Source organism: Nyctereutes procyonoides, unplaced genomic scaffold, assembly GCF_905146905.1.
Source record: "Nyctereutes procyonoides isolate TBG_1078 unplaced genomic scaffold, NYPRO_anot_genome, whole genome shotgun sequence".
In the NCBI taxonomy this organism is placed as follows: domain Eukaryota; kingdom Metazoa; phylum Chordata; class Mammalia; order Carnivora; family Canidae; genus Nyctereutes; species Nyctereutes procyonoides.
Window position 1 is genome coordinate 26179417 of NW_026575132.1, and position 23369 is coordinate 26202785.

General features: G+C 48.1%; 1 protein-coding gene and 1 pseudogene across 1 annotated transcript; one reads left to right on the forward strand and one right to left on the reverse strand.

Annotated features, from left to right (window-relative positions):
* Positions 1 to 961: 961 nt before the first annotated feature.
* On the forward strand, positions 962 to 3973 carry INHA (inhibin subunit alpha). Its single transcript, XM_055345386.1, has 2 exons — positions 962 to 1257; positions 2977 to 3973. The coding sequence occupies exons 1-2, from the start codon at positions 984 to 986 to the stop codon at positions 3807 to 3809; spliced, it is 1107 nt and encodes a 368-aa protein (XP_055201361.1). The 5' UTR covers positions 962 to 983; the 3' UTR covers positions 3810 to 3973.
* Positions 3974 to 12746: 8773 nt separating this feature from the next.
* LOC129522785 (UBX domain-containing protein 2B-like) lies at positions 12747 to 13294 on the reverse strand (annotated as a pseudogene).
* Positions 13295 to 23369: the final 10075 nt, after the last annotated feature.

A 23369-nucleotide genomic window follows, 5' to 3' on the forward strand; every position in this document is an offset into this window, starting at 1 on the left:
CGCCGCCCGCCGCCCGCCGCGCTCGTCCTTACCGGGCCCGGAGCTGCGGCTGTGCGGCGGGAGGCCCGGCCCGGCCCGCCGAGCGCTCAGGGGCAGTCCTTCCTGTTTGCCTCGCCGCGAGGGGCCCCGCAGCCGCCTCTGCCCGCGGCCTGGCTTCCTGCGCCCGAGAGCCTCGCCTCCCAGCCCCCTCCCACAGCCGGGGCCTCTTCCCCTCCTCCCTCCCACCTCCAGCCGCCAGGTCCCCAACCGCCCGCCAGGCTTGGGCCTGAGTGGCAGAGGCGCCTGCAGCTGCCAATCCCAAAAATATTCTCTGATGACACAGCTGGAAGGACGGGAGCCCAGACTGGCTCCTCCGAGGCTAAGTTTAGAGCAGGCGGGACCACCTGCCCCCCACCCTAGCCCCGGCTCCAGCCCCAGCCTCAGCCCTCCCCCTCCCCCCAGGCTGGCCCAGCGGCTGCCTGCTGGAAGGGGGCCCCAGAAGGACTGAGGGGCTGGCCTAATCTGTCTTCCCAGCGAATCCCACTCTTAGGGGCTGGGAGACCCCAGCTCCCAGGCTCCTGAACCACCCAATGTCACCTGGGCGCTGGGCACTGGGTGCTGGGATGAGGCCTACTCTGTGTGTGTGTGTGTGTGTGTGTGTGTGTGTGTGTGTGTAGGGGGCAGGGGGGGAAGGGGTGGTATGTGCGGGTCAGGTCACCCGGGGTGAAAACCCTCTCTCGCCCCCTCCCCCGCACGCTTGGCAGGAGTGGGAGATAAGGCTCATGGCCAGAGACATCTGCGTCAGAGATAGGAGGTCTCAATGCCACGGGCAGGGGCCACTCTGGATTGCAGGGCGTGGGAAGGCCTGGGGAGACCAGGATGAGAAGGGTAGAAGAGGGCAGGTGGTGGGATGGGGAGGGCAGAGTGGGGAGGCCTGGGGCAGACCCTGACACAAGGGGCACGGGGCGGGGTGCGGGTTCACCACTGGCAGGCCTAGGTGAGCTATGTTGCCGCAGCTGCTGCTCCTGCTCCTCTTGCTGCTGTCCCCAGACAGTGGCCATGGCTGCCACGGGCCAGAGCTGGACCGGGCACTTGTCCTGGCCAAAGTGAGGGCCCTGTTCATGGATGCTTTGGGGCCCCCGGCACTGGCCGGGGAAGGTGGGGATCCTGGAGTCAGGCGGCTGCCCCGAAGACATGCCCCGGGGGGCTTCCGGCGCAGAGGCTGGGAGCCCAGGGAGGAGGAGGATGTCTCCCAGGCCATCCTTTTCCCGGCTACAGGTAATGAGGGCGGGAAGTGGCAGGGCGACTTTGAGGAGCAGTGTGGCAGGTACAGCACGGGCTCGGGAGCCAGGCAGGTCTGGCTCTGAATGTCTAGTCTGCTCACCTGGGCAATAATGCCTGCCTGTCAGCGAGACGCCGCAAGGCTCAGCGGACGCATTTGGGAGACATCTGTTTGGGGAACCAAGAATCTCTAGAGACAGAGAGATTTGAACTTGGGCCCTTTTCTGCCACCTTTCCTTCTCCCTCTGCCTCCGCTCCCTGCCCCAATCCTCGTTTCTTTAAGCCCCAATTAGTCCAGATTTGAGAAAATAATCAGAAATGCAAGGATGAGATGAGTTGGGAAAGTTTTCCAGGAAATTAGTCTACTTTCTCTTGATTCCCTTCTCATCTCATTGTGCGTGTTCCCATGTTCCACTGACTGAACCAGGAAAGCCCTCTTCCAGGTGGATTTGTAATCTGTAATCCCCTTCCCCTCAGAGAGGAGCGCCTGCCTCCCCGTGCCATAGTCCTCGTGTGGCACCGTGACTTAGTGTGGCTGTGGAATCAAGCACGATCCCAGCCCGGCCGCTTAGTACGTAAATGCCACTTGCCCTTTGTAACCCTGTTTCCTTACCTGCAAAGTAGATCAATCGTGAGATTTCTAGTGAGAGCATCCGTGTGATGGTATAGTCCCAATCTTCTGTCCTTTACCTACTTGTGATTGCTTACTGTAGTCTGCATACCTGTCGGGGAAGGATGCCAATTGCCTTTCTTAGAAAGCACTGCCCTCCTGGGTTATATGCTTTTCCCTTCTCTTCCTTTTTCTTTCTGATATTAATCTATTTTTAGGTGGAATGTCTTAATAGATCTATTTATTTATTTGGGAGAGAGAGAGAGGACGCTCCCACTGCTTACGAGATCTTGACCTGAGCCGAAACCAAGAGTCAGATGCGCAACAAACTGCACCCCCCCAGATGCCCCTAAAAGTGGAGTTGTTTTAAAGAATTTATCATGCAATATTTCTTTTTTTAATAAAGATTTTATTTATTTATTCATGAGAGACACAGAGAGAGAGGCAGATACACAGGCAGAGGGAGAAGCAGGCTCCCTGCGGGGAGCCTGATGCGGGACTCGATCCCCAGGATCATGACCTGAGCTCAAGGCAGATGCTCAACCACTGAGCCACGCAGGCGTGCCTGTTATGCAATATTTCTGACATGTAAAAAGATACATGGGGTGAGGTGCTTGGCTAGCTCAGTTGGAAGAACATGGGACTCTTGATATTGGGGCTGTGAGTTTGAGCCTCACGTTGGGTGTAGAGATTACTTAAAAATAATATACTTAAATAATTTTTAAAAATATATAGAGAGGGAGAAAACAAATACCTGTGTGTTCAAGGTCCCATCATTCAAAACAAAAATTTAGGTCTAATGATTCCAAGTGTTGGTGAAGGTAGAGGGTGGGCAGGGCCTCTTACACATTGCCGATGGGAATGTTAATTGGTAAAACCATTTCAGAGACCTTGGCAACATCTTGTATTTTTTTTTAAGACCTCTAAGGATGAAGTAGCAAATGGAGAGCCTGTGTGTCAGTTGTCTCGGGCGGAGCGAGGCCCCGAGCCCGACAGAGCCCTCAGTGTGGCTGGCTGCGGGATGCACATCCCTACTGTTGAGGAGGGGAGAGGTCCCAGGCTCCGCCAGTCTGGGCTGCCCTGTCCCTTCCCTCTGTCCCCTGCAGGTGCCAGCTGTGCGGTTGAGCCGGCCGCCAGAGAGCTGACCCAGAAGGCCGAGGATGGCCTCTTCACCTACGTGTTCCGGCCCTCCCAGCACATGCGCAGCCGCCAGGTGACGTCAGCCCACCTGTGGTTCCACACGGGACTGGACAGGCACAGCACAGCAGCCTCCAATAGCTCCGGGCCCCTTCTGAGCCTGCTGGCGCCGTCATCGGGGGTCCCCATGGCTGTGCCCACGTCGGTGGGCCAGGCGCCCCCTCGCTGGGCCGTGCTGCACCTGGCCCCCTCCGCCCTCCCTCTGCTGACCAGCCCTGTCCTGGTGCTGCTGCTGCGCTGCCCCGTCTGTTCCTGCGCAGCGGGGCCCGAGGCCACCCCCTTCCTGGTGGCCCACACGCGGGCCAGGCCGCCCAGCGGAGGGGAGAGGACCCGCCGCTCCGCCTCCCCGCTGCCCTGGCCATGGTCTCCGGCCGCGCTGCGCCTGCTCCAGAGGTCCCCTGAGGAGCCTGCCGCCCACGCTGACTGTCACAGGGCAGCCCTCAACATCTCTTTCCAGGAGCTGGGCTGGGACCGCTGGATTGTGCACCCTCCCAGTTTCATCTTCCACTACTGTCACGGCGGCTGCGGGCTGCCTGCCCCACCAGACCTGCCCCTGCCGGGCCCTGGTGCTCCTCCTACCCCCGTCCAACCCCTTTCTTTGGTCCCCGGGGCCCAGCCCTGCTGCGCCGCCCTCCCCGGGACCATGAGGCCCCTACGCGTCCGCACCACCTCAGATGGCGGTTACTCCTTCAAGTATGAGACGGTGCCCAACCTGCTCACGCAGCACTGTGCTTGCATCTGAGGGAGTCCTGCTGGGGGCCAGGCCCCCACCCATCAACAGCTGGAGGAAAGGGCAGAGCTCAGAAAATGGATGGCTCCCACCTCCCCCTCCTTGCATCCCTCTCTGCCTGAGGGCTCCCTGCCCCATCCTCCCCCTGTCCCATGGGTAACATGTGACAATAAACAACACAGTGCATATGACTTGGCATGCATTCTCTGGCTTCTCTGATATGGTGGGGGGCAGGTCTGGGCCCCAGAAACATGGGATTGTAGGATCTCAGGTCACACAGCCTCACTTGACCTCAAAGACGGGGCGTTCCAGGGCCGTGATGGGATAGGCTCTGGTGGGAAGCTGCATCAGTTGGAGGAGACACAACACAAAACAGCCACTCTGGAGACTGCTGGCCGCTCCCCTGCTATTCTCCGCCCTAGCTCATGGCCCCCTGGCCCAAGGTCCGGTGACTCATAGACAGGCCAGAGGTCAGGGTTTGCAGGGCCCCCTGGAGATAGACGTGCAGAGCAGTTTCCATCTGGGGTTTCTCGGGACCTGGGGCGGGAAGGGGGGCGAAGACGATCAGTTGGCAGGGCCCAAGTGTTGACCAGGGCAGAGAAGGGGCGAACGAGACCCAAGGATGTCAATTTGCTGAGGCTCCCCCAGGACGCCTTTGCTCTCGGTGTAGACACTGTGAAGCGCAGCGGGCTGGGAGCCAGGTCTCGAAGGCTTTGTTTCCCTGTGCCCTGCGTATCTTTACCCTGACCCCCTACCCGGTCCCGGGCGTCAGAGAGGCCGAGCCCTGCCAGGGACGCGCCCTCGGGCCAATCTGCACCCACACTTGGTGCAGGTGCCCAGAGTCCAGAGCTGTTCTCTTCGGGGGGGCTCCCCTCAGCCCATGCCTGCCTGCCCCAGCAGGCCCGCTTCTCTGGCCTTCCTCCCCGCTTTGTCCGCTCCCTCCGTCTGGTTATCATCTTGTCCTGCCCCAGGGTCCTGGCTCTCAGCCAGGAGCTTCCATCCAGCCTCCCTTTCCGGGGGATGCTCAGGTCCCCAAGACCCGGAGTTGGAGCGCGCTCTGGCACGGACCGCATGGAGACTTCTCCAGGCCTCCTTCCTACCAAGGCAGCTTCCCAGGCGGGTCAGTGCCTGCCCCCAGGGAGGGGCTGCGGAGGAGAGAGGCTCCCCGTCCCTTCACCCTTAGCCTCCCCCTCTCTGAGCTGAGTGAGCACAAGAGAGCAGCCCACCTCCACACTCCCGGGCTGGCCCCAAGCTCTGTTGATCCTCAGTCCCTGGGGAGGCTGCTGCAGCTCCACTGGGGCAACCTGCCTGCTCACAGTCTCCAGTCTCTCCCAGCACCTTCATCTAGACCCAGCATTGCAACTAGTCTGTGCTCAGGGCTCCTGGGGTCCCTACTCTGGCGGTGGACTGGCCACAGGTGGGACAGGAGATTTTCCTCAAGTCTCTCTGAGCTTCATGCTCTTACTGCCTGGCTTCCCTTGCCAGATCCTCCCTCCCTTCCCCTGGGATCTGCAATCTTCCCCCTGGGCCCAGGACCCTGTGTTGTTCAGACTTTCCCTGTCCCAGGGATATGGATGACATTGACGGGTGGAGACCCCGGGATCACAACCTGAACCGAAGGCAGACCCTCAACCACTGAGCCACCCAGGTGCCCCCAAAGGTATCCACTCTAAAGGGATAGCCTTTGTTTGAAAGTTATCCTGTGTGTGCGTGTCTATCTGTATGTGTGAGAGCGAGAGAGTAAGAGAGTAAAAGTATTCTTTCTTTTATGATGTTTTATGATATGATATTCTTTTATGATTACTTAACAAAATTAAAACTTGAGGATTCGGGACGCCTGGGTGGCTCAGTCGGTTGAGCGTCTGCCTTTGGCTCAGGGTGTGATCCCAGAGTTCTGGGATAGTCCCACATCAGGCTCCCTGTGAGGAGCCCGCTTCTCCTCTGCTTATGTCTCTGCTTTTCTCTGTGTTTCTCATGAATAAATAAATAAAATATTTAAAAACAAACCCTTGAGAATTCTAGGGGCCCCCTGAGTGGCTCAGTCGGTTGGGTGTCGATCTCTTGGTTTTGGCTCAGGGCATGATCTCAGGGACAGGCTCTGTGCTCAGTGGGAAGTCTGCTTGAGATTCTTTTGTTCTTCCTCTCCCTCTGACCCTCTCCCTGCCCTTTGCACACTGCCCCCAAAATGAATAAATAAATCTTAAAAAAAGAAAAAAGAAAAAGAAGAGAAAAATAACCAACTTGGCATTCTAATTGGACTCAAAGATTTGTCTCTGTAATTTTGCTGCTGAAATCTGTAAAATTCCAAAGCCTGGGAGTCGCATTGGTCTGGGCCACCCCTTCCAGAATCTCTAAAGCCTTGTGAGATTTTGTTAACTTAGCAAATCAGAATGATACACCCTCCCCTCCTTAAGAGGGCCTGACTGACAGTGGCTAAGGACACCTTTTTTGTCACTTTTTGCCATGAGACTAAGAGCAGTAAATTTCAGAGATTCTCCTGGTTCCCAGGGCCGGTTATTACAAATGTTCTGAATACTCTTTTTTGTTGTTGTTGTTCTGAATACTCTTAAATCAGAGTCAGTGTGAACAGAAAACACAACTCAAACTGACTAAAACAACACTAAATTTAATTTAATTTAAAAATCACTGGCTCGTGAGAAGTCTGTGGCCACAGCTGGCTAAGGTTCGGTTGGATTTGGGGCTGCCAAGATTCAGCCACGGCTCGCCTTCCCTGGGGCACACGGCGGCTTGAGCAGCTCCAGGTTCCCATCATCTCGCACCTGGCCCCAGGAGGGAGTTGGCTTCTGGATGTCCCAGGATGGGTCTCGGTGGCATAATCGTCCTGCTTAGGGTGCTCCTCCAGGAAAGGTGGCGAAGGGATCAGAATGAGTTAGTGACTTACATCCTGTGTCCCACCCGGGGAGCCCAGAGCCCACAGCACAAAGGCTAAGGTAAAAAAAGGTGGTTCCCCAAAGTGGAATACAGTCACCACAAAAACGGGGAGTCGATGTTGAGTGGCAGGCAAGCCTTTTCTCTGTCCCTACAGAGACCCTTTTCTGTTGTTTCTGGGGCAGTTCTTGGGGGGCAGTGCAGCAGCCTCCTTCACCAGCTCCTATGCAATCATTCTGTGCCTATCGGGTCCACTTGGCACCTGGCTGCCCAAGGGCCCTTCTGTTGCAATTGTGTCCCTAAAGGGGCTTAAAAAGTTATCTCCACAATGTTCAGCCCCTTCTGTGCATTCAGCGGCCCTCTACAACCCCCCAATCCCATCCGCATAGCCGCATCCCAGACCTGTTCCTCCCTGCCTCTCCTCCCCCAGAACTCTGTTCAGACAAATTCCGATCCTGCCTCAAATACATCATTTTATTCTCCAGCTGCCTCTGTCTTCAGGGATCTCTTTCCCAGGCAACGCCTCCTTGAAGATCCAATTCTGATGTCCTGTCATCTGTGACTTCCCTTGGCTCCCGGATGGCAGAGCTAGCTACTCTTCCTCCCTGCTTCCTGGGCGCTTGGTTCTTTAACGCTGATTTTCAAAAAACGTTTCACAAAGAACACACACACACAGATATGTTCTCATGGTAACGACTCAATTATGGAAGATGATGCCGAGGTTCTCCTGGGTCATCCCCTCCACGGAGCTGAGTGCTGCCAGACACATTTCTAGGAGTTTACCTGCAGACGCATACCTTGTAGAAATAGCTTTTCCCCCCACAAATGGGCTCATGCCTCGTGCACTGTACTGAAATTCTTTTACTTTACGTTCTAAGGGCTTTCTTTGACTTTATTTCCAGTCCTACCATTAACTTTTTTTTTTTCTTCTTCTTCTTCTTCTTAAAAATCACACTCCCTCAGGGCAGCCTGGGTGGCTCAGTGGTTTAGCACCTCTCTTCGGCCCAGGGCCTGATCCTGGAGTCCAAGGATCAAGCCCCACGTCAGGCTCCCTGCATGGAGCCTGCTTCTCCCTCTGCCTGTGTCTCTGCCTCTGTCTCTCTCTGTGTCTCTCATGAATAAATAAATAAAATCTTTAAAAAAAAAATCACATTCCCTCCACCAAATAATCTTCTTTTGTTAATTTAATTATTTGTATAAGAAACACATATACAGGACTTCCTTTGTGCCAGGAACGTTACAAGAAAAAGCTCATGCAATCCTCATAATCATCCTATGAGGTAGGCACTGATATCATACCAGTTGCACAGATGAGAAGACTTCCCTAATAAGTGGTGAAGCCCACATTTGGACTCCAGAATCTGGTTCCAGAGTCTTTGTATCCACCCCTGAGCTACATTACCACCCGGCCTCTCCTTCCCACTGTTCTTCAAATACGCCCCGCTGAGGAGATGAAGCTGTCTACCGATAAGGAACACATCCTAGCCCCAGGACACTTCTGAAGATGGTAATTTCTTTCTTTTTCTTTTTTTGCAATCACTTTTATTCTCTAAAATATCTTGTCCTTTTTTTTTTTTCCAATGAAAATTTCCTTTCCTGGTAAACAGACACTTCAAACATCTTGGTCACATACATCATGCAAAACCGACAGACCTCACACGTGGTGATCTAATTGCTCATCATGACATAATCTTTCCTGAGATGATTATAAATTTTTTAAAGTAACAGTGATTGCAGGAATTCAGTAAAAAAGAACTCAGGGGGACGCCTGAGTGGCTCAGTGGTTAGGCATCTGCCTTTGGCTCAGGGCATGACCTCAGGGTCCTGGGATCGAGTCCCACATTGGGCTACCTGCAGGGAGTCTGCTTCTCTCTCTGCCTATCTCTCTCTGTGTGTCTCTTATCAATAAATAAATAAATACTCTTAAAAAAGAAAAAGGAAGAAAAAGGAAAGATGGCTCAGATGAGGAGTCACAAGCCCAAAGGATGGAGCTGGGAGCCCCAGATTATTCCCAGGCCTTAAGACCTCATGAATGCAGGCGGCTTGGCTGGATTTCTACATGGCTTGGGACTGGTGGGGGGCTCCTTCTTTCATTCCATTTTCTGCTTTTTTTTTTTTAAGATTTTATTTATTTACTCATGAGAGACACACAGAGAGAGGCAGAGACACAGGCAGAGGGAGAAGCAGGCTTCTCTCAGGAGCTCCATGCAGGACTCAATCCTGGAACCCCGGGATCACACCCTGAGCTGAAGGCAGACACTCAACCTCTGAGCCACCCATGTGTCCCCATTTTCTGCTTTTTGAATGCTTTTTGAATGTCTATCACTATTATTCTAGAACTGTCTTGCCATTATATCTGGGAGCTGAGAATTTGTTTTGCAGGCTCACAGGTGCACAGATAGAGAGGGATTGTGCCCCAGGAATTATACCCGAATCCTCACCCAAACTTTAGATAATTTAGATAATGTGATTTGAGACTTTCAAGATGGTGAGATTCTGACAAAATTTTGGTCTTTGAGGGACGCCTGGGTGGCTCAGCCTTTGAGTGTCTGCTTTTGGTTCAGGGTGTGATCCTGGGGTCCTGGGATCGAGTCCCATATTGGGCTCCCCGCAGGGAGCCTGCTTCTCCCTCTGCCTGTGTCTCAGCCTCTTCCTCTGTGTCTCTCATGAATACACAAATACAAATCTTAGAAAAAGTTTTTTTGGTCTTTGAGTTGATGCTGTAAAGGGTTGAGACTTTTGAGCACTTTTGGATGGGGTGAATTTTTTGGGATGGATGTAAACTTTGGGGGCAAAGGTAGATGATGGCAGTCAGAATAATGGCCTTCCAAAAATGCTCATGTCCTAGCCCCCAAATCTGTGAATAGATCTCAGACTTGTGGAATCAAGCTCCACCTTGAGCTCCTTGATCAGTGGGAAGTCTGCTGGGGATTCCCTCTCTCCCTCTGCCCATCCCCGCCCCCAAAATAAATAAGTCTTTAAACATGTAATCACAAGGATCTGTGAGAGAGGGAGGAAGGAAAAATCAAAATTGTAAAAGATGTAAGGCCAGCAGCAGAGATTGCCGTGATATGGCCTTGAGCCTGGGATGCCAGCAGCCTTTGCAAATTGGAAGAGGCAAAGGACAGGTTCTCCACTGGAGATCCCAGAAGGAAACTGTGATGTGTTAATTAACATGGCAAAGGCCACTGGACTTTGCAAGTGTGACTGGGGTTCCTACAGACTTTAAGATGGGGAGATAATCCTGGATTGTCCAGTAGGCCAATCTCATCACAGGAGTCCATAAGCACAGAGAACCTTCTCTGGTTGTTGCAGACACATGGGATTATGGAAGAAAGGCCAGAAAGATGCTAAATGGGGGCTACAAGCCAAGAAATGCTGGCAGGTTCTAGAAGCTGATTCTAGGGCCTCCAAAAAAAAAAAAAAAGCAGCCCTGCTGTCACCTCAATGTTAGCCCAGCAATACCCATGGGGGCCTTCTAACGTATAGAATGGTAAGACTGAAAATCTGTGTTATTTTGAGGCACTAAATTTGTCATAATCTGTCATGGCAGAAATAGGAAACTAATCAGCAGAGGCGACCAGAGATGAAGTGGTATCTGGGAAGAAGAAAAAGCTTTTCTATCATTCCTGACGTAGCCTCATTCACAAAATGCTTGGCTTCAGCAGAAATGCCAACACTGACGAGGGTCATTCCTTAGCTCCAGGGCATCTGACAGAAAATACATCCCTGAATTTCTCCACTAGTTTTGTCCTGGGTTGGAATATATTCTGGGCTGAGCAGTTAGAATGGTTTTCAGTTCATATAGTGGTTTCCCTAGAAGACTGTGTTGAATGAATAAATGAATGTGACCAGGGGGCTCCAGAAAGGACTGTAATGACTCCATTTTAAAGTGCTCTTGGGGCGCCTGGATGGCTCCGTCCGTTAGGTGTCTGACTCTTGATATCGACTCAGGTTGTGATCTCAGGGTCCTAGGATTGAGCCCCAAGCCAGGCCTCCTGCTCCACAGCAAGTCTGCTTGTCTTCCTCTCTCTCTGCACCTCCCTCACCCCCAATAAATAAATAAATCTTTTACAAAATAAAAATAAAACCTTAAAAAATAAATAAAAAATAAAGTGTTCTTTAGTACATCTTCTCAAAGACTGCTGACCCTACGTCCTTTTGTTTCTGGTTTATGATGGTCACAGCTCTATAAAATATGATGCCAAACTATACTTTTTGAAACCAGTAATGTAGCTAAGTGGATAAGTAAAAAGGATGCCTAAAATCTAAACAGGAGAAATAATTATTATACGGTCAAACTATTTCAAGATCAGAATACAGATACTTTTCAGTGTCTATCACAGAAAAACTTTCAACTTAATTTCATAAAAAGACTTCTTAATGACTATTGATCAATGAAGCACCAAGAAACGTTAATGCAAATTCTACCAAGTGCATTTATCAAAAAAGGGGTTTGTTCATTTTTCTGCAAATAAATGTTGTTACACCAACACTGAGCGTGTAACAAATTGGGTTGCCTAGATATTTATAAGCTATCACTATGGGGCACCTGGCTAGTTTAGTTGGTACAGCATGTGACTCTTGATCCTGGGGTCATGAATTTGAGCCTTATGTTGGGTCTAGAGTTTACTTTATTTATTTATTTATTTATTTATTTATTTATTTATTTATTTATTTTTTAAAGATTTATTTATTCATGATAGACATAGAAAGAGAGAGAGAGAGAGAGAGGCTGAGACACAGGCAGAGGGAGAAGCAGGTTCCATGCCGGGAGCCCAAGGCGGGACTCGATCCTGGGACTCCAGGATCATGCCCTGGGCCAAAGGCAGGCGCCAAACCGCTGAGCCACCCAAGGACCCCCTAGAGTTTACTTAAAAAAAAAATGTTATCACCCATAAGCCAGGCCTGCAACTACAAACTCAGACTTATTAATCTCAAGATCCACTCCTTGTCTGATATTATCTATACTAAGGCTGGAAGACAATGTAAGACCAAAATGTATTTATAAAAATATTAAACATAATTTGATTGTTTTAATGCTGAAAGTATTTTCCTTATTCATAAGGCACATAATCTTTCCTACCTGCTACTTCATGGATACGAGCAATATTATTTTATTTTATTTTGCAAAATTATTTTAGTTGCTGGAGCATCATAGTACAGTTGATCCTTGAACAACATGGGTTTGAACTGTGAGAATCTAATCCATTCTTACATAGATTTTTCCAGATAAACACAGTGTAGTACTGTAAGTGTATTTTCTTTTCCTTATGATTTTCTTGATAACATTTTCTTTCCTCTAATTAATTTATTATAAGAATACAGCATATAATACACATAACACACAAAATACATGTTCATCAACTTTATGGTATCACAAGGCTTCTGGTCAACAGTAAGTTACTAGTAATTACGTTTTGGGAAAGTCAAAGCTATACATGGATTTTCGACTGTAGGGGGAGGTGGACACCCCTTACCCCTGCAATGTTCAAGGGTCATCTCTATTAAGAATATTTGCTTCTTGTGCTAGGCTTTTCATCAGCTCTCTGTTTGGAAATAAAGTCACTAAGAACAAAATCAAAAGTTGCAAATTAAGGAGGAAACTGTACAATAAAGTCCCCAACATCCAGGAATCTGTCTGCACTATTGAATCTTTGTAATCTGCTAACCGGAATTGAAAAAAATTTTTTTTAAGTAATCTTTGTGCACGATGTGAGGCTCAAACTTATGATCCTGAGATCAAGGGTCGCATTGTCTACTGACGGAGCTGGCCAGGGGCTCTGTTTGAATTTTTGTTGCTGGATTTGAATCATCAATAAGCACAACTACATTAAATAGTGCCTTCTCTTCCTCTTCTTGGGGAAGAAGATGCATTGATTATACAGCAAGCCTTCTGAGTTTTTGTCTTTGTCCACGAAAAGCCTTGAACCTCATTTTAGGTTTTAGGTCTGCTTGAGCTTGATGACCTTCCATCCAAATCTACTTGGTCGCCATGAGCCAGTCACTGAAGTTCCAGGGGAGGCTCTTTTGAAATCTCCTACCAGCATTAATGTCACTTTAAAGGCCTTCTAATATAAGTTGCTGGATTTCAGGCATACATGAAGAGTCACCCTTCTCTTAACAGATTCCAGAAATTGAACATCTGTTGGGTCATTGTATGGTTTCAACTCACCGTCATGTAAACTGAAGCAAAATCTGAACATCCTGTGGCTGATTTTCTGCATAGATGTATTTAGACTGCTTACACAAGGAGTGTGCCCCAATCTGTACCCTCTACACATAAATTACTTTGATTTTTCATCACTCAAAGCTCTCGCGGCTTCATTCAGAGGGAGGGCCCCAGCTTCCCTTGCCTCTCTGAAAAATTCATTCACATTTTTTCCATTTAAAGGTTGAATTACATGTGATCCCCTGACTCATGCTCGCTTGCTTAGAACCTTTCAATGGAATAATGTGGTGGTCAGCACCTCAACCAAGGAAACATATCTCCAATAACAGGAAAACCTTTGAGGTAGTGTGCAAGTGCTTTTAAAGACTATAACTGTAAGCCTGTCAGATTTGAAAGACTTGCATTTCACTTCATTTTCAACTCATTCTGCCAAGGCCTATTTATTTATTTATCTATTTATCTATTTATTTGTTTTTAAAGATTTTATTTATTATTCATGAGAGACAGAGAGAATGGCAGAGACACAGGCGGAGAGAGAAGCAGGCTCCATGCAGGAAGCCTGCCATGGAATTCCAGGAATTCCAGGATCACACCCTGGGCCAAAGGTAGGCACCCAACGGCTGAGCCACCCAAGCATTCCCCAATTTATTTCTTGATACATATTCACTTTGGTTGTTTTCAGGTTTCTTTGCAAGGTCTTCACTTTTTCTTTCTTTTTTTTTTAAGTAGATTATACACCCAGAGTGGAGCCTAATGTGGAGCTTAAACCCATGACACGAGATCAAGATCTGAGCTGAGATCAAGAGTCAGATGCTTAAACAATTGAGCCACCCAAGTGCCCCAGGTCTTCACATTCTCATTACATTCTGTAAATCCTGGGGCCCCTGTCTGGCTCAGTTGGTAGAACATGTGCTCTTGATCTCAGGGTCTTGATTTCAGACCAACTTTGGGTGTGGAGTCTACTTAAAAAAAAAAAAAGTTCTGCAAATCCTGTGTGCTTGGAGGCCTTGACCCTGTAGATCTCCTCTCCTACCCTCCCTTCTCCAGCCAGCTCCTCCACTTTTATCCTTTGACTGTTTCTTTTTTTTTTTCCCCTCCCTCCCTCCCTCCCTCTTTTGTGTGCCTGGGTGCCTATTTTTTCTTACTTTTTAGTTTGAATGACTTTGCTAAAGTCTTTGTTTACTGCTGTTTGCCTCCTCACTTCTTCCTCTTGGATTCATTTTTTCTTAGTGCTGATCTATCCTCCTTCATATTTACTTCAGAGTAAGCTTGTAAGTGTTAAACTTTTGGGATCCCCTCCCAAATGAAAAAAATATTTTATTTTCACACTGGAATGATGTTTGGGCTGTGTATATAATTCAAGATTCAAAGAGATTTTTCCTCTTGGGCCACCTGGCAGGCTAAGTCAGTAGAGCATGTGACTCTGGATCTTGGGGTCATGAGTTCTAGCCCCACATTGGGCATAGAGTTTACTTTAAAAAATAAATAAATAAAGTCCTTCTCCCATTAAAAAAAAAAAGATATTTTTCCTCTGAACTTTAAAAATTCTCTCTCTTTTTTTCTTACCCCTGTTTTTCAATGAGAGACTTCCTGTCAATACAAAGGTCAGAACTTTGTGGTTCATCTTTATTTTTTTTTCCTCGTTGGAAGTTGTCAGGCTTTCCTCCTTACCTGGTATCTGCAACCCCATCACAATAGATCTGCATGTTAATTTTATAAAAGGATCCTGACTGGCATTTGGTGTACCCTTTCCAACTGAAAGGACATTCATGGGACATTAATCTTCAATCTTGGGATATTTTCCTTTTTTTATTTATTTGAATAGAACTTCCTCTCACAACTTACAGACTAATATCCCTGATGAACATGGATGCAAAAATTCTTACCAAGATACTAGCCAATAGGATCCAACAGTACAATAAAAGGATTATTCACCATGACCAAGTGGGGTTTATTCTTGGGCTGCAAGAATGCTTCAACATCCACAAATCAATCAATGTGATATGCCATATTAATAAAAGAAAGGACAATAATGATATGATCCTCTCAGCAGATGCAGAAAAAGTATTTGACAAAGTCCAGCATCCTTTCTTTTTTTTTTAATTTTATTTATTTATTCATGATAGAGGGGGGGTGGGCAGAGACACAGGCAGAGGGAGAAGCAGGCTCCATGCCAGGAGCCTGACGCGGGACTCGATCCTGGGTCTCCAGGATCACTCCCTGGGCCAAAGGCAGGTGCTAAACTGCTGAGCCACCCAGGGATCCCCTCCAGCATCCTTTCTTGATTTAAATTCTTCACAGTGTAGGGATAGAGGTAACATACCTCGATATTATAAAAGCCATATACGAAAAGCACGCAGCAAATATCATTCTTGATGGGGAAAAACTGAGAGCCTTTCCCATGAGGTCAGGAACGTGGCCGGATGCCCAGTATCACCACTGCTGTTCAACATAGTACTAGGAGTCCTAGCATCAGCAATCAGACAACAAAAAGAAATGAAAGCCATATACGAAATTGGCAAAGAAGTCAAACTCTCATTCTTTGCAGATGACATGATACTCTGTATGGAAAACCCAAAACACTCGACCCCAACATTGCTAGAACTCATATAGGAATTCAGCAAAGTGTCAGGATATAAAATCATTGCACAGAAATCAGTTGTTATTTCTATATACTAACAAACAGAAAAAAGAGAAATTAAGGTGTTGATCCTATTTGCAATTCTACCAAAAATCATAAGATACCTAGGAATAAACCTAACATAAAGGATCTATAATCTGAAAACTACAGAACACTCATGAAATAAATTGAGGAAGACCCAAAGAAATCGAAAAACATTTCGTGCTAATGAATTGGAAGAACAAATGTTAAAATGTCTATGCTACCCAGAGCAATCTATACATTCAATGTAATCCCTATCATAATACCATCAACTTATTTCACAGAGTTGAAATAAATGATCCCAAAATTTATATGGAACCAGAGAAGACCCTGAATAGCCAAAGGAAGGTTGAAAAAGAAAACCAAAGCTGATGGCATCACAATTCCAGACTTCAAGCTATATTATAAAGCTGTGATCATCAAGACAGTGTGGTACTGGAACAAAAACAGACACATTGATCAATGGAACAGAATAGAGAACCCAACCCTGGACCCTCAACTCTATGGTCAACTGATCTTTGACAAAGTAGGACAGAATGTCCAATGGAAAACGACAGTCTTGGGATGCCTGGGTGGCTCAGGGGTTGAGCATCTGCCTTCAGCCCAGGGTGTGATCCTGAAATCCCAGGATCGAGTCCCACATCGGGCTCATTGCATGGAACCTGCTTCTCCCTCTGCTGGTGTCTCTGCTTCTCTCTCTGTGCCTCTCATGAATAAATAAATAAAATCTTAAAAAAAAAAAAAGACAATCTCTTCAACAAAAGGAGCTGGGAAAATTGGACACCCACATGCAGAAGAATAAAGCTGGACCATTTCCTCACACCACACACAAAAATAAACTCAAAATGGATGAAAGACCTAAATGTGAGACAGGAATCCGTCAAAATCCTAGAGAAGAACACAGGCAGCAACCTCTTTGACCTCGGCCACAGCAACTTCCTGCTAGACACATCTCCAAAGGCAAAGGAGACAATGCCAAAAATGAACTATTAGGATTTTATCAAGACAAAAATCTTCTGCACAGCAAAGGAAACAGTCGACAAAACCAAAAGACAAACCTACAGAATGGGAGAAGATACTTGTAGATGTCTTATCAGATAAAGGGCTAGCATCCAAAATCTATAAAGAACTTGTCAAACATGACACCCAAAGAACAAATAATCCAGGTAAGAAATGGGCAGGCCGAAGACACGAACTGACATTTCTCCAAAGAAGACATACAAGTGGCTAACAGACACATGAAAAAATGCTCGACATCACCTGGCATCAGGGAAATACAAATCAAAACAAAAATGAGATACCACCTCACATAAAGAGAGAGAGAGAGAGAGAGAGAGAGAGAGAGAGAGAGATACCACCTCACATCAGTCAGAATGGCTAAAATTAACAAGACAGGAAACAACAAATGTTGCGGAGGATGCAGAGAAAGGAGGACCCTCACGCCATTGGTGGGAATACAAGCTGGTGCAGCCACTCTGGAAAACAGTAGGGAGGTTCCTCAAAAAGTTAAAAATAGAGCTACTCTACAACCCAGCAACTGCACTACTAGGTATTTACCCCAAAGATACAAATGTAGTGATCCGAAGGGGCACCTGTACCCCAATGCTTATAGCAGCAGTGTCCCCAGTTGCCAAATGGTGGAAAGATCCCAGATGTCCATCAACAGATGAATGGATAAAGAAGATGTGGTATCTATATATACAATGGAATACTACTCAGCCATCAAAAAGAATGAAATCTTGCCAGGACGCCTGGGTGGCTCAGTGGTTGAGTATCTACGTGATCCTGGGATCCGGCATTGAGTCTTGCATGGGGCTCCCCGCAGGGAACCCGCTTCTCCCTCTGCCTGTGTCTCTGCCTCTCTCTGTGTGTCTCTCATGAGTAAATAAATAAATCTTAAAAAAAAAAAAGAATGAAATCTTGCCATTTGCAATGACGTGGATGGAACTAGAGGGTGATTGTGCTAAGCGAAATAAATCAATCAGAGAAAGACAATTATCATATAATCTCACTCATATGCGGAATTGAAGAAACAAAATAGCAGAACACAGGAAGGGAGGGAAAAATAAAATCAGATGAAATCAGAGAGGGAGACAAACCACAAGACACTCTTAACTATAGGAGATAAACTGAGGGTTGCTGGAGGGGAGGGGGCGGGGGGGATGGGGTAACTGCGTGATGGGCATGAGGAGGGCACGTGATGTAATGACGAATCACTGAACTCTACCTCTGAAACTAATGCACTATACGTTGATCAATTGAATTTGAATAAAATAAAATAAATTTAAAAAATAAAAAACTTCTCACATTGTATTTTCTACCTCAGAACTCTTTTTTAAAAAGGTTTTATTATTTGTTTGAGAGGGAGAGAGAGTGGGCAGGAGGGGCAGAGGGAGAGAGAAAAGCAGACTCCCTGGTGAGCATGGAGCCCAACGGGGGACTCACAATGTGAGGCTGGATCCCAGGGGGCTGGATCCCAGGACTGGGATCATGACCTGAGCTGACGGCAGATGCTTTAACCCACTGAGCCACCCAGGTGCCCTCTACTTCAGAACTCCTATTAGCTGATATTGGATGTTTTAGATTGGTCCTCTGTATATTTTAGATTTTTCTTTTCAATGAATACTTTCCGTATTTTGTCTTGCGCTGTGTGATACAAAAACAGATGCCCATTTTGGTTGTACTGTCGAGGGGTTTTTGTTGTTCCATAATCATGTTCAATTTTTCGTATGTCGAAAATTTCGTGAGTAATCATGTTCGTATTTTGTCTTGCACTGTGTGATACAAGAACATAATGCCTATTTTTTGAGTGTTCTACTGAGGTGTTTTTTTTTGTTTCATAATCACATTCAATTTTTCAGTTGGGTTTTTAAATATGAGTACACATTCATTTTTGACATATCCTTTTGCCTCCAAGACTGATGATAATTATTCTGAATTCCTGTTCCTGCTTTATGAGCTATTTCAGTGGGTGGAAGTTCTTCTCCAGGCTGGATTTGAGAGCTCTTTTAAGATGTTGATTTTCTTCTAACGTTTGGTGATGGCTCTTTAGACCCTCATCCTTTACCTGGGATTTCCTGTGAGGCCATTTGCACTTGCCATTTCTAAATCCCCTTAGTAAAAGGGGGATGGGACAATATCTTGGTGCACATTGTGATGCGTTGCCAATAACTGCAGGGGGCATATGCTGATGGGGGGCATATTTTGGAGTTCATCTTCTGCAAGGGGTGCTTCCCTTTCCTCCTAAGTGTCACCAGCCATCCTTTCTTTCACCTAATTTTCTCCTATCCACTGCTCTCACCTGGAGGCAGGTAGTCTTGCTGGAGTTTCTTGGCCCCAGGAGACAAGAAGGGGGGAGTGTGTGTGGAGTGGTTAACATGCTTGATGGTGTCCGTGGTGGCATCCTGAGTCATCAGCTCCCTGTTGGTGATTTCTGAGCCCCAGAGCTCCCAGGATCCACCCATTTTGAACTCGGAGTGATTTTGGTGCTTTCAACTCCCGCGGGGATCTATTGCTACGCACATTTCAGGCTGTGATTTTCTTCTCTGACCAGTTCCTACCTGCTATCCAGCTTTCAGGGGATTCTCGTAGTTTCTGGTCCACCAAGGGCTCTCCTTGTTGGCCAGGGTAATTATGGAATTATATTATTTTTTTTAAAAAGATCTGGGGCAGGGCAGCCCGGGTGGCTCAGTGATTGAGCGCCGCCTTCAGCCCAGGGCCTGATCCTGGAGACCGGGGATCGAGTCCTGCATCGGGCTTCCTGCATGGAGCCTGCTTCTCCCTCTGCCTGTGTCTCTGCCTCTCTCTGTGTCTCTCATGAATAAATAAATAAAATCTTAAAAATAAATATTTTATTATTTTTTAAAGTTTTTTATGTATTTGACAGAGAGAGACAGAGAGCACATAAGCAGCAGGAGCAGCAGGAGCAGCAGGAGAAGGAGAAGCAGACTCCCCAGCAAGCAGAGAGCCGGACAAACACACAGGGCTTGATCCCAGGACCCTGACATCATGACCTGAGCCAAAGGCAGATGCTTAACCAACTGAGCCACCCAAGCGCCTCAAGGTTACTTATTTTGATAAGTATGTTTTCATTTCTAACCACTTAGGTTGGGAGGGGGAGGCCGGAGCCTGTATTCCATTTGCAGCGTGGGACTGGAACCATCTCCCATCACGCTACCTCCACCGTAGTACAGGGTGTTGATGGAAGCAGATTATTGGCCTCCTCCTCCCTTCCCCCAAGATGTCTGTGTCCTCAGCCTGTGCAAATGTTATGCCAGAGAGCAAGGGAGAAGTAAGATTGCAGATGGAATGAAAATTGCCGACAGGGAGATTATCCTGGATTATCTGGGTGGGCTCCGTGTAATCACCAGGGCCCTTAAACATAGAAGAAGGAGGTAGAAGAGTTAGTGTCAGAGGAACTGATGTGAGAAAAAAAAAATCCCAAGTGGTCGTTGCTGGCTGTGAAGTTAGGAGGGGGCCAGGGAAGTGGGCAGCCTCTTTAAGCTGGAAAACTCAAAAAAGCAGATTCTGGAGCCTCCAGAAAGGCACACAGCCCCTGCCCACACCTTTATTTTGGCCCAGTGAGATCCACTTGGGACTGCTGACCTTCAGAACGGGTAAGATAACCAATGTGTGCTGTTTTAAGCAACTAAGTTGGGTGTAATGTCTTACAGCAACAATAGGAAGTGAACAGTGTTGAAGTGTGATAGTGGGTGTCTGTCCTTGCACCTCGCTGCCAGCTTCTCAAGAACAAGAGCCGTACTGTCGTCTCCTTTATTTACCGGACTCCAGCGCAGGCTCTGGCACACAGTCAGGGCTCAGTCAATATTTGTGGAACTAACGAATGAAAGAAGAGAGGCTGCTCTCACTTTTTTTTTTTTAAGATTTTATTTATTTATTTGAGAGAGAGAGAGAGAGGGAGAGCACGAGCAAGGGGGAGCTGGTGGTAGAGGGAAAGAGAGAAGCAGGCTGCCCGCTGAGCAGGGAGCCTGGTGATGCAGGACTCGATCCCAGGACCCCGGATCGTGATCTGAGCCGAAGGCAGAGGCTCAACGGACTGAGCCACCCGGGAGCCCGCTGCTCACTTTTTTGTGCTTCTACACAGGCTCGGAGATTGCAAAGCAGCCAGTGTCTTTCCCTTTCCCCAAGCCCCAGGGACCCTAAGCCCTCTGACCTCCCGTTTCATGGGTTTCCTTGTCCCCCATTGCAGGTCTTATGCTGGTCCTCGCTGTGGAGCCTGGCCCTCTCCTCTGCAGCCCTGTGTGCAGGAGGAATTGAGATGGAAGACACCTGTCACCTATGTACCTGACCATGCCCGCAGGCCTCCTGGGGCAGGGATGGGGGGTGGGGGGGCAGGTTATGCTGGAAACTGGTTTCTCCCTCTCTAGGATCCTGCCTGCTTTCCTCTCTTCTCTGTAGCTGCCTCCACCCCCCCACCCCCACCCCATTCCCCAGCTGGCTTCGAGCTTTTCCAAACCCCTTGAATGAGGGATGGAGCTTTTGGTTCATCCCCTTCTTTTTAACCACAAGTCTCCCATCTTTCCTTCTTCCTTCTCTCTCTCTCTTTTTAATTCAGCACAGCATTATCTTTAAAAAGTGTTAATCTGACAACAGCCCAAATTCCTAACAAAAGGGTAATGCGTGAAGTGATCTAGTTCTTGCACGGGGTAGCTTCAAAGTATATTTAATGACCTTAAATCTCAGAGAGCGAAGGGGACAAGATGGGTTCCCATCTGTCGTAGAGCACTTCGCAAACCCCTTCTCATAGGACTCTAGCTGCTTCCAGGAGAGACAATGAAAAGAATTAAAAGAACCCCACTCTCGAGCCGCTTGGGGTTCACTAGAAAGCCACCCAGGGACCCCCTCCGTTCACTTGAGGCAGTGCTGCAAAACCCCCGCAGGCTGGGCTCAATATTGCTCTTTTGCTGCTTCCTTTTGGGTCAGCCAGCCTGTGGCCCTGGCTTCCCTAACCTGGGTCAGCCGGCCTGTGGCCCTGGCTTCCCTAACCTCGCCCTGAGCTTGGCTTCTGCTGCTCTCGCTTTGCTCCACGGGCCTTGTGCTGGGTCCGTCCTGGGCCCAGGCTCTGATGGGCTCGTGTGGTCAGGGCCTAACGCAGCCTTCTCATGCCAGACCTCCTGTAATGCTGCTGATTTGTTCCATATGTTCGATTCTGGTGACTGAGCCAACTCCAGGGCAGTCTTTTGTGGCTAGGTCAGGGAGCAGAGCCAAGAGAACCAACGTGTGGCACCTCGTGCAGCAAGAACGGCCTCCGACGGCCCCGTCCTGGGGCTGCCTCTGCCCGGCGCACGGCTGCCCCTCCAGCACAAACCCTCACCACAATTCTGGTTTTGTAGGTGATATTCACACCTCCTCATTCTCTCCATCTGCCCCCCTTCCCACGCCATGGAGATACCTAGTTAATGAAACAAGTAGGGACACCTGGGTGGCTCAGCGGTTGAGCCGCTGCCTTTGACTCAGGGAGTGATCCTGGAGTTCCAGGATCGAGTCCCACATCGGGCTCCCTGCATGGAGCCTGCTTCTCTCTCTGCCTGTCTCTGCCTCTCTCTCTCTGTGTCTCTCATGAGTAAATAAATAGAATCCTTTAAACAAAAAAAAAAAAAAAGAAAGAAGAAAGAAAGAAAGAAAGAAGAAACAAGTAGATCGTCCAGTTTCACCCTCCCTACCCACAACTCAGTTTCAAGTGCAAACTTTTCATTTTGGAGGAATCCTGAGGTCTCCATCGTCTGATCTGCTGCAGGAGGCTGGAGCCCCACAGCAGTGAGGTCCAGATCTAGGTCAATGGCTCAGGTCCTAACAAGGAACCGTTACTCTGTTCCCGTGTGGGCAAGAGTCTAGGGGCCTGCATGCTCCAAGGGTCAGAAGCAAGCAGGACCAGGACTCTGAGGTCTGTATTCCCTGGTAGCTGACTTTGTCAATTAAAAAAAATTAATTTTACAATTCACAATATTCAAATTCACTTTGCCAATATATAGTATAACATCCAGTGTTCATCTTAAGTGTGTCAATTTTTTATTTTTATTTTTTTAAAGATTTTATTTATTCATGAGAGACACAGAGAGAGAGAGAGGCAGAGACACAGGCAGAGGGAGAAGCAGGCGCCATGCAGGGACCCTGACGTGGGACTCGATCCTGGGACTCCAGGATCATGCACTGAGCCAAAGGCAGATGCTTAACCGCTGAGCCACCACCCAGGCAGCCCTAGTGTGTGAATTTTTTTAAAAAAATTTATTTATTTGAGAGAAGGAGAGAGAGATCATGCACAATTGGAGGGGAGGGGCAGAGGGAGAGGGAGAAACAGATTCCCCACTGAGCAGGGAGCCTGATGGAGGGCTCAATCCCAGGAGCCTGGATTATGACGGAGCTGAATGCAGACTGAGCCAGCCAGGCACCCCGCCCCCCCTTTTAAAGGTTTTATTCATTTATTTTAGAGAGAGAGGCAGAAAGAGAGAGAGAGAGAGAGTGAGACAGAGAGAGCGCACCAGTGGGGAGCAGAGGGAGAGGGAGAAAGTCTGAAGCAGACTCCCTGTCGAGCACAGGGCCGAGGAAGGTGCTGGATCTCACAGCCCTGAGAACAGGACCCAAGCTGAGCATCAGATGCTCGACCAACGGAGCCACCCAGGCACCCCTGACTTTGTCATTCTTGTATGAAGACTCTTTCCTCCCTTCTAGAACTCCACCCCTGCTGCCTAAGCTAGTAACCAGCTCACCTTACCTCCTCCCTTTGATCACAAGCATTTTGCAGAGGCCACCCCAAGGAAATTAAAGGTGTCATGGGTGCTACCAGTGGCAGCTGCTTACCATTCACTTCTCTCTTCATGCAAATTAACAC